Source organism: Colias eurytheme, chromosome 19 (assembly GCF_061535395.1).
Source record: "Colias eurytheme isolate Ceu_HAF_F1 chromosome 19, ilColEury1 Martin Lab GWU primary, whole genome shotgun sequence".
Lineage (NCBI taxonomy): Eukaryota > Metazoa > Arthropoda > Insecta > Lepidoptera > Pieridae > Colias > Colias eurytheme.
Window position 1 is genome coordinate 5,896,692 of NC_142998.1, and position 11,694 is coordinate 5,908,385.

Sequence of the window (11,694 nt, forward strand, 5' to 3'; positions counted from 1 at the left end):
AATGATCTCAAACTAGAAATATGTTTCACGCTACGCGTAAACCGTGTTAGCCATTTGAGTAAATTAAATCTACGTATTTATATTGCACGTAGTTTCAACTATATCCTATCTCCATTTGTCACTCAGCATGTGGAATATATATATCACGTTAAAATAGTAATGTTTTCCCGTTGCGAATGTTCAACAAATAAATCATGAATGCGGGCCGTTCCTACCTGCCTAGTTCCTATACTTATGAAGATATTATTTTAATTATTATATATGTAGAACGGGAAGTTTTCTGGATCTTATACATTTAGGAAGATCTTAATATATACCTACCTGAAGATAGTGATAGCTACCTACAGTGGCGTAGCTAGGGGGACAAGGGCCCTGGTGCATAGGGAAAGAATCGGGCCCTCCTCCTCCCCTCTTTCCGCGTAGTTTGAACTTATATTTGCCTTCAAAATTATTGATAAGAATAAGAATAGAAAACAGTAAATGAACTTATCCCTAATAGGCTAAATCCATACGTCGTCTCTATTAGAATCTCCATGTGTTTAATAGTAGAAAAAGGGAATAAATAAACAACGACGCACATGACAATATATAATATTTCTTATACAGATGAGATTAATTAATGGAAAAACGATTATTAACAGAATTCCCCGCCCAATTCACAATCTCTTGCGCGCTTTAATTTTTGCGAATTCGTCTATAATTATTAATTTCACTCAAATCCAAGTTTGATGCCGCCTCATTTTCTATTGCAATTAACGATAAATGTCGGAGGCGATCTTGTCGAATGCTGTTTCTTAAATAATTTTTTATAATCTTCAGTTTACTGAAAGATCTTTCTGCTGCCGCGGAAGTAACAGCAATTGTATGAAACAGTAGCATCGCTGTATACACTTCCGTAAGGTCACATTCGAGCACGCCAAATTTTGTTATAATTTCTTTGCAAAGCTGGCGAATAGACCACGTCTCCATCAATAGAGGGAGAATCAGATGATATACATTAAGAACCAAATTGGAGCGAGAAATTGGGTCCAATTATATCGCAATATTTCTTCTGAAACTGATCACATTTCTCGAGTAAAATCGTTTCATTCCAGCTAAGCAAGTTTTTTGGCATCAGGAAGTCGAACGATTTACAAACTACACTCATACCAATAAAACGCGCATCTAACTGATTGATTATTATGTCGAGTACATTGTTGAAAATAGTTACTCTAAAGACTTCTTCCTGGTTTTCGAATCGGTGATCAGGAGCCAATTCATCGAAATGCTTTTTAGTTTTTCTTCATCGCTTTTCTGGAAAGGTAGGATCGATATCGTATTTTCTCGCGGTTTCGGTGGCCTTGGATTTGAAGGACTCGAAGTCATTTCTATACTTTTTCAATTTATCCGTTGTTTCGTCCAAAGCCTTACTCGCTTCATCCAAAACGATATCACGTTTTTGCAAAACTTTGGAAACATAATTGATATTGTTCAATACGCTGTGCATGAATTCACAAAGAAATACAAACTCAAAATTCAGCATTTTTGATTTTATAATCTCTGCTTCACTACGTTCGCCTTTACTGGAACTTTTCAGCGTTATTTCGGACAATGCTTTAAATGATATGGAAAAAACGAAGTTTGACTGCAGTTATTGAGTCAACCCTGCTGGACCATCTTGTCGGATTCAATTTTTTCAAAGTAATTTCTGATTCACCGGTGAATTTCGATAAAAGGTCCCAGCGCTTAATGCTGTTTCCAAAGAAGTTAAAGGTCCTTGTTATTTGTATTTTAACTGAGAATGCATTTATTTTTTGCAATCTAGTCCACAGAACACGTTTGCAAACTTTGGACATGTAAAACAGCTATACTTTCTTGGTACCTAATAATCATATCAATTTTTCTAAGATAGGAAATATATCAATGAGTAAATTGTCGTTTTCAGAATGATAAAATATGGCTTGAATGCGGAATAATTAATTTTTTTGTGAAAGGCAATTTCTGGCCGCCATTTTAGAAATTACGCATGCGATGTCATCAAGATTTTGATAGTTTGACAGCGGGAAGGGAGAGGGTAGTCAATACTGTAACACTGTAACCATTGCTGCTGCGTACAGTATGAAAATCGGTGATGTCATCTAATTTTGACAGTTGAACACTTTTACTGGAAACATTGATGAATTTAGTGTATCGAAATTTTTTTGAAGTGAAAACCTTTTTAGCGGCGATGAGCACTTTTTCTGTAATGGGTATAAAATCTTAAACTCGCGTCAGGACACGTGACCTGATCGAAAAAGCGTAAGACAGATGGATATCAAACATGCTCAACGTTAATAATCAAGTTTTCACTTCTGCCGGCACTCCCGGAGTGCAACCCGTCTTTTTTTTTCAAAGCTGAGGTTTGAGGGGCCCCCCTGAGCTCCGGGGCCCTGGTGCACTGCACCACCTGGCCCTATGATAGCTACGCCACTGGCTACCTATATTCGTAGTTCGTACGTCTTGCATATTGTTGTCAGTTTATTATGTCAGTGCAACCACAACACAATAGCAGTGCTATTTAATTATGACCAAGTGCTGCTATTATCTAAACTTCACACCAATCCGATAGAAGATAGTAAGCCACTTTACATGATAACATTACTTAATACCTATATAGAATCCAAATAATAATATTGTACATAGAGCTGCTCATACACCTCTATTATTATACATAATTCACAAACCTTTCTTACATACCTCTATTTGTTTAAATTGATGGTTTTTCAACGGTGTTTTTTTTAGTTACTTAACTATTTTTAATATTGGCTATTGCGTATTTCTGAATGAAAAAAACTACATCTTGATAGAATAAATTAAAATAATTAGGCTAATACATTAACTAAAGAAGCGGGCAAGATCTTTCTGAAATAAAACCTAGGACGGAACGTAGGTCGTTTTTATAATTAAGAAATTAATTAAAAAATATTGAATACCAAAAATATTGAATACCAAAACTAATTCAAATTACTTAACGGCTAACGCTATTCAATTTGATGAAACCATCTAACATGAATACACTGAAGCTTAAATTTAAATGTATCCAATAGAGAGTGTTATTTAAATTGAATAACAATAGCTTCATATTGGTCCCTACAGGGTTAATAAAGTTGTACCCTCGACGTTCGCTCCAACATCTGTAATTGCGTCCTAATAGTCCATTGAATAAAAAGTTCTAGAGTGCGTGAGTTAGTAACGTAAGATGTTTCTTCGGAAACATGTCAAGAGTCCCTAGGTAATAAACATACTAAAACCCCGGGACACTAGGAGGAGCCCCGGAGTGGGGGGAGTGGGGGAAAGGGTCCATTTTTTCATTTTTCGCTTAAATCTCAAAAACGGTACATGTTAGAGAAAAACTTTCAAGGAAAAGTTGAAAGGCCATAAAATTATCTACAAGTTGTACCCAAATAATTTTTTCCTATATCCTACCGTTTCTGAGTTACACGCAGTAAAAAATGATTTTGGCTCATCAATCGATCAAAAAATATTTCTTTCTTCCAAAAAACTCAAATGTGCAACTTGTGACCGTTACTGATAGATTGCTCTTAATTAGGTCTATAATTGGTAAAATAAACACATTCCTCCATGGAAGCCTTTAGGAGGAATCGATTGTCAAAATATTATATTATAGAGTAGTTTGAGTTACTGAACTTGATCTTTTTATTTTTTTCTTCCAAAAAACTCAAAAGTGCAACTTGTGACCGGTACAGATAGATTGCTCATAATTAGGTCTATCATTGATAAAAATACCAGATTCCACCACGGAGGCGTTTACGAGGAATTGAATTTTATTAGGGTAGTTACGAGACTTGAACTTTTTATTTTTTTTCTTACAAAAAACTCAAAAGTGCATCTTGTGACCGGTACTGATAGATTGCTCTTAATTAGGTCTATAATTGGTAAAATAAACACATTCCTCCATGGAAGCCTTTAGGAGGAATCGATTGGCAAAATATTATATTAGGGTAGTTTGAGTTACTGAACTTGATCTTTTTATTTTTTTTCTTCCAAAAAACTCAAAAGTGCAACTTGTGACCGGTACAGATAGATTGCTCTTAATTAGGTCTATAATTGGTAAAATAAACACATTCCTCCATGGAAGCCTTTAGGAGGAATCGATTGCCAAAATATTATATTAGGGTAGTTTGAATTACTGAACTTGATCTTTTTATTTTTTTCTTCCAAAAAACTCAAAAGTGCAACTTGTGACTGGTACAGATAGATTGCTCATAATTAGGTCTATAATTGGTAAAATAAACACATTCCTCCATGGAAGCCTTTAGGAGGAATCGATTGGCAAAATATTATATTAGGGTAGTTTGAGTTACTGAACTTGATCTTTTTATTTTTTTCTTCCAAAAAACTCAAAAGTGCAACTTGTGACCGGTACAGATAGATTGCTCATAATTAGGTCTATCATTGATAAAAATACCAGATTCCACCACGGAGGCGTTTACGGGGAATTGAATTTTATTAGGGTAGTTACGATACTTGAACTTTACATTTTTTTTCTTCCAAAAAACTCAAAAGTGCAACTTGTGACTGGTACAGGTAGATTGCTCATAATTAGGTCTATAATTGGTAAAATAAACACATTCCTCCATGGAAGCCTTTAGGAGGAATCGATTGTCAAAATATTATATTAGGGTAGTTTGAGAACTTGATCTTTTTATTTTTTTCTTCCAAAAAACTCAAAAGTGCAACTTGTGACCGGTACAGATAGATTGCTCATAATTAGGTCTAACATTGATAAAAATACCAAATTCCACCATGGAGGCGTTTAGGAGAAATTGAATTTTATTAGAGTAGTTACGATAATTGAATTTTTCACCTTTCATGGGATGTAGCTCGAAAACGGCTGCGAATAGAAAAAAATGATTTAAGTACAACTTGTAGATAATTTTATGGCCTTTCAACTTTTCCTTGAAAGTTTTTCTCTAACATGTACTGTTTTTGAGATTTAAGCGAAAAATGAAAAAAATGGACCCATTCCCCCCCTCCCCCCACTCCGGGGCTCCTCCTAGTGTCCCGGGGTTTTAGTATGTTTATTATCTAGGGACTCTTGACATGTTTCCGAAGAAACATCTTACGTTACTAACTCACGCACTCTAGACCCCCCTTGGAGGGACTCATTCAATGGACTATAAGTATTCAGCCTTTGAGCTCTTTGCTTTGTTCGAACGGCAATGGTTTCCCCTTCATTATTATTTCCGTCGAAAACATTCCTACAGAGTTGACGTTTTTACTAGTCCCAATTCACTTTTTGGTGTTATTTGACTTATTATTAAAGTCAGTTGTGTTTAAGTTGTGTGCGAAACCTTTTGCATATTAAGAAAACTTATTATCTTTTAATTAATACTGTTGCGTTTAGGAATATTATCGTTAGGTATTTACTACTATTGTTTATTTATATAAAACTCTAAACAAGAACATTAAGGACCTTTTTACTGACCATCTACCTATTAGGTACGTATATCTACATACTTATTTTGCTGGTAGATAAATTATGTTTTCTAATATAACATTGGCTTATGGCTACTCTTATTGAAAAAAAAAACAGTCCAGAAATTGCGAGCAAAAATACTCGGACAAGTCGCAAACGAAACAAGTACAAAGGTAGTCGTACTAAGTACTTGTACCTAAGTATGTATGCATAATGAAGATATCCGACCTAAGTACCCGCTGTATGAAGCATTAAGTTATTACAAACATATTATATAATGTACTCAAAAAGTCGTAAGCTCAATTGGTTAACAAAAGCTTATTATGGCACAGTGTACAATTAAATGCGATAAGTAAATACAAACCCGGGAAAGCGAAAACAAAGTAGGTCGGGAATTCATAACCCGAGTGGCTTATTAAAATTTTAGGTCTATAATAACACAACTAAAATATTGTTTGTATGATGAAACCGTACATATACCTACGTACCTACACCAACGTAGATATTGCTGACTTTTCATTTATTTTGAGGGTAGGTATCTAGTATCTTCGTGTCTCAATTTATCTCAGAGTCACAGTTACAAAAATTAATATGACCTATGTACTTAATAATATTATCATCATACGAGTAAGATTTTGTAAACGCGATAGTTATATCACAGACTAATAATAATATACTACGTATGTTATATCTTTAAAAGAACCTAAGTACCTATAACTTCGTTATTCAAGACCACTCTTGTTGCCATGTACCATGTATCTATACTAATATTATAAAGCTGAAGAGTTTGTTTGTTTGAACGCGCTAATCTCAGGAACTACTGGTCCGATTTGAAAAATTATTTCGGTGTTAGCCCATTTATCGAGGAAGGCTATATTTTAATATCATTACACTAAGACCAACAGGAGCGGAGCCACGCTAGTGAAACCGCGAAGCGCAGCTAGTACCTAATGGTATAAACTCTAAAATAAAGATATAAACGTGCAAAAGATTACCACTTACTAGTATTCTAGTATTCGAAATCAAAGATAACAATAATAGATATACATACATAAGTCCACGTACATGACGCTAGCAGGAAAAAAGATTTAAGTAGTATAATTATCGAGTTTGTTTTGGAATCACAAAATACACGAGGGAATTTTCTGTTTATCAGGAACATAATATATTATGTAGAACTTGATTAAAAATTGTGATTCAGATTCACAGGTTCGTGCTTCCATGCACTCTACCAGTAACTGATTACCTGTTTACTTATTCTTCTGTGACACAGACTCGAGATGAAGACGGTTTACAGTTTATTTTTAAAACAAATTGCCGAAATTGCCGACAACGATAGTGCATTCGTGTCATGATGTTGCAGGTTACTGTACTAACAAAGTTTTATAATATTATGTAAACATTAAAATAACATACTTAGCAGTTCTATGTTTTCGATCTAAATCAAAAGCTTGTATAATTTGTAATGTAAACATGTAGTACTTTAAAAGTATATTACATACTAAAATGACAATGCCATAAAGAAACAAATATATATGGAATTTATAATAATTTTATTTATATTATAATACATTAACTAACACTAATACTACAATATCGCCTACTTAGATTTTGCTTGTACATTTGTCAATTTCTTAGGATCAAATTTGTACGTCTTTTGCAAGGGTCCTTTACCAGCTTTTGTGAAAATCATTTCATCTACTCTTTGTCTATCTGCTAAGTCCCTAGATAATTTAATGTTAGTCCATGATTCTTTGGCTCCGGCTACAAAACCCTTTTTCTTAATTGGTAGGTTTTCTGGTGAATGTTTAATGATTGCTGGTATTTTAAAGTACTCTCTCACACGTGGCATCTTGAGGAAACCAACTTGACAAAGGGATATGAAGTTTGTAGAACACCAATAGACAAGAATGGCACCTGGGAAGTTAATTGTGAATGGCAACATAACAACAGGTATGGCTCTGAGCACGTATCTCATTACTTGCATATTCTGAGCATCTAATCTGCCACCGTCAACACCCACTTCAATGGTTAACCACATGGTTGCACTGGTGATTATGGGAAGAATAAAATATTGATCAGGTACTGTTAAATCAGCAAACCACCAAAGTCCACCGTGCATCATACTCTCAACGGGACAGTTGGCCATACCTCTCAAACCCATAAAGAATGATATAAACAGAGGTGCTTGTGCTAAAGGAGGAAGAAGATTCTTTAACGGGTTTAATCCTCTCTCCTTCATAAACCGCATCATCTCTTGTGCATATCGAGCTGCCTCTAATTGATTTCCAGTCTGTCTAGCTTGTGTCATCTTTAATTGAAGTGTTTGTATTTCTGGTAGATAATTATTCATTATTGCTGAATTTCTTTGTGATAAAATAACAAGGGGAAACATTAACGCTCTCACCACTATTGTACCACAAACAATCGCTCCCCACCATGGGACATCAAGGGTCACATGCAAATACTCCATACAATTTTGAATAATACCCACTGGTCCCCACCCACCAAGGCCTAAACTGGCAAATGTGGGTTCTCCATTCGCAGCCAATGTCTGAACAGCTTCGGATACTTGTTCAAATGTTGAGGGGTCAGGCACGGGCGGCGGTTCTGGTATATTTTCAATAACATTCGTAGGCTTAACAACTTCTGTACCGGTAGAGGCAAATCTAATAGAACCAGCTGAGGAATAGGCGTAATAAACCTTTACTTTTCTAACCTCAATCTTCTTTTCACAAAATATGTTAATTATACCACTCCGACGACCATGACGACTCAATAATTTAAACATGCTGACTTTTTGTGTTCAGATGTTGATTTTAAAATTAATATAGGCTACTATTTCTTACATAAATTCGAAAAAGCTTATTTATTTCTAGTCGACTCGTATGTCAAAACTGATGTCAAATTTTAACAAATGACATAAAGGCTGTACCATAGGGCTGCCAGGTTTGTCAGGTAATTTAAAATTCATAAGTATTAACTTAAATACGGTACTGTTGGATTTTTTTCTGTTTAAATTTTGTCTAATATTTTATATTAATTTGTTAAAATATAAACCTTTTACTTTGTAGTAGGTTCCTTTCACAAATACGTCAAAATCTTATGTCAGAAACACGTGTTGCACTTGACAATGTCAATCAGTTTATTTAGCTAGAAGCATGATTATGTTGGTGTTGTTTTAAAATATAGACATTTACTCAAAACTTTGAATAAAATCTTCAAAATATGGCTCATATATCATATCCATATAAAAAAGTAAATAAGGCAGTCTTTCAAAAGCCAGTGACTACCAGCACAAAAGATTTAATATACTGGAAGAAACTTGGTGTAAGATATTTTTATTTTCCATAAATTTGTGCAATTTTCGATGCTATAATATATAGGTATTAACATTTCGGTTTATTATTTCAGTTACCAGTACTTGTAAAGGAATTTGGTGCAATAGATTATATTGACTTTAGCCCAGTTGAACCACATTATTTTGCTGCAACATGTTCAGTCAGAGTTCAGGTAAGACTATGGAATAAAATTTGTTTTAAGTTCGATTTCAATTATATCCGTAAATTGGATAAAGAACAGTAGATAATTTACTGTTGTTGTTTATACAAATACTTTAAAATAAATACCTACTCTTTCCTACTGTTAGATTAAAATTTAAACTAATGTATTTTATGTGAGTAGTAAAATATTTAAGTGTATTGTATTTATATAGTACATATAATCATAAATCAATAGTTATTGGTAAAACTGTACATTGTAGGGTGTGGAGTTGAGAGTCATTAATTTTTTTGTTATTAGCTACTGTACAGTTTAGCCTCATTATCTGTATTTTAAGTATATTATGGGTTTAAAACTTTGTATATTTTTAATTGTCTGATTATGGGTAGACAGATTTAAAAAACTGATTCAATTTCATAGCAGCTAATGAAGAAGCTTTCGTACAAAATGCAACATAATTACCATTTAAACTTATTTTTCCAGATATACGACCCAATCACAAAAGTTGTGGCAAAGAATATTTCAAAATTTGTAGAAGCTGCATATGGAGCCACTTTCCGAGGTGATGGGAGACTGCTTGTTGCAGGCAGCGAAGAGGCTGCAGTCAAATTATTTGATGTTCAGTCTAAAAGTGTTCTTAGAGTTTTTACTGGTCATACTGGGCCTGTAAGTAATTCAAAATTATATTTGCTATTCATGGAATTTTAGACATTTGAAGTAGTAAATGAATGTTCCGCTACCTTGAAAATGATTTATAAAATGAGATTGAGATTTAGTATCTTACGTTTATGCTGCAAATCAATTCTTGTAAATTAGTCACAACTCTGAGTCACTAATAATTTTCTACTAGCATTGCATTTTTCAGTTTATCCACTAAAACAAAACTAGATAATGAAAATAATTTAAATTATCTTTTAGGTACACAGAACATTTTTCACAAAGGACCAAGTGAAGGTTATCAGTTTCTCAGATGATAAATCAGTATGTCTATGGGATATAGCAACTGAAGAGAAAATTGCCAGCTTTACTGAACACACAGATTATATAAGAGCTGGAGCAGCAAGTCCTGTATCACCAGAAATTATTTTATCAGGCGGTTACGACCATGCCGTTAAACTCTATGATTGTCGTTGCAATGAAACTGTGTTAACAGCAAACCATGGCAGTCCTGTTGAGTCAGTACTCTTCCTTCCTTCTGGTGGAATATTTATTAGTGCAGGAGGCACCGAAATTAAAGTATGGGATATATTTAATGGTGGAAAATTATTAGCAAATATTTCACAGCACCACAAGACTGTTACTTCTCTAAGGCTGGCAAACAATAATAGTAGACTAATGTCTGCATCATTAGATAGACGTGTTAAAATTTATGATATATCAACATTCAAAGCTGTTCACACAATTGATTTTCCAAATGCTGTGCTGAGTATGGATATTTCAGAAAATGATGATATTCTCGCAGTGGGAATGATAGATGGTGTTATCTCAATACGAAAACGAGAACAACCAGTGAACCAGTCTGTTGAAAATAAAGGAATATTCAGGTTTGCTCCAGACCACATTGACCCACAACAAACTGTTGATGTAGTTGTATCTAAATCTAAACCTAAAACAGAACCAGAGGCTGATAAACATATGAGGAAAATGGAATTTTCCAATGCTTTGTCAGTTGTTTTAAAACCATACACAGCTACAAAATACCCAGAAAAAACAGTTGCTATTATGCAAGAACTTCTTAGAAGAAAAGTTTTACATGTTGCTATAGACAAATTGCCAGAAAAAAATATAGGAGCATTATTAAAGTTTTTGAAGAAAAACATAGGTGAAACAAGATTAATGAGAACTGTTATTGATGTAACCAATGTTTTTATAGATGTATTTGAAACAAGAATGTCATTACTTTCAGAAAAAAACATGTACTTGTATAAAACACTAAAAAAAGATATTGAATGTGAAATTGAAGTGTGTAAAAGGGTCAGTGAATTGGAAGGTGCAATAGGTTTACTTCTCGCAGCAGCCCAAGTTGGCAGTGCAACTAACATTGATTATAATGATATTTTAGCCCCATCATCGAAGGCACAGAAAGAAATTATTATTGATGTATAAATAAAAAAACCTAAAGACATTACTTATTGTTTATTTCAAAAACCTTCTTTCTTAAATAACATTCTGCCAAAAAATGGCATGTTTAGTTGGCAACATAGATTTTACATGTATGCAATATATCTAATATGGCAATATTTATAAACGTTTCTGAATGGACCAATCATTAATCATCAATGATCAAGATCAATGCTGCTTGCATTTACCCTGCTATAATTTATATATTTACTACTTATTTTTGATTCACATTCAACACGGATCGCTATGAGTTTTGTGTTTGCATCTTATTTTAATATTATTTGTTCGAATAAATAAAAGTAAATATAATTTGTTTGTATTGTATTATATAACGACAACGCCTATTTATTAAAAAGATGCATTTTATGCTTGCAATAATTATAATTTAATTATATAAAGCATATTTTGCTTGCTGGCAATGTTTTCAATTAAATCTCTGTGGACTGTGCTGTGCTGTACATACTTAGAGTGTATATTACAGTAGTATAGAGCGCGTGTATTGCACAAATTGCTTGGTGCACATCGTAGGCAGATGAGCTATAGATACTATATAGATGTGTGTGTGACCAATAGGGATGGGTAGGTATCAATTGCGTGTCGAGCTATCGATAAGT

The 11,694-nt window shown here is 33.8% G+C and overlaps 2 protein-coding genes across 2 annotated transcripts; one reads left to right on the top strand and one right to left on the bottom strand.

Annotated features, from left to right (window-relative positions):
* Window positions 1–6,994: 6,994 nt before the first annotated feature.
* On the bottom strand, window positions 6,995–8,382 carry OXA1L (OXA1L mitochondrial inner membrane protein). The gene has a single exon (XM_090113276.1). The coding sequence runs from the start codon at window positions 8,247–8,249 to the stop codon at window positions 7,059–7,061; it is 1,191 nt and encodes a 396-aa protein (XP_089969402.1). The 5' UTR covers window positions 8,250–8,382; the 3' UTR covers window positions 6,995–7,058.
* Window positions 8,383–8,607: 225 nt separating this feature from the next.
* On the top strand, window positions 8,608–11,078 carry LOC149900193 (U3 small nucleolar RNA-associated protein 15 homolog). Its single transcript, XM_090113291.1, has 4 exons — window positions 8,608–8,788; window positions 8,873–8,971; window positions 9,443–9,625; window positions 9,878–11,078. The coding sequence occupies exons 1-4, from the start codon at window positions 8,687–8,689 to the stop codon at window positions 11,063–11,065; spliced, it is 1,572 nt and encodes a 523-aa protein (XP_089969417.1). The 5' UTR covers window positions 8,608–8,686; the 3' UTR covers window positions 11,066–11,078.
* Window positions 11,079–11,694: the final 616 nt, after the last annotated feature.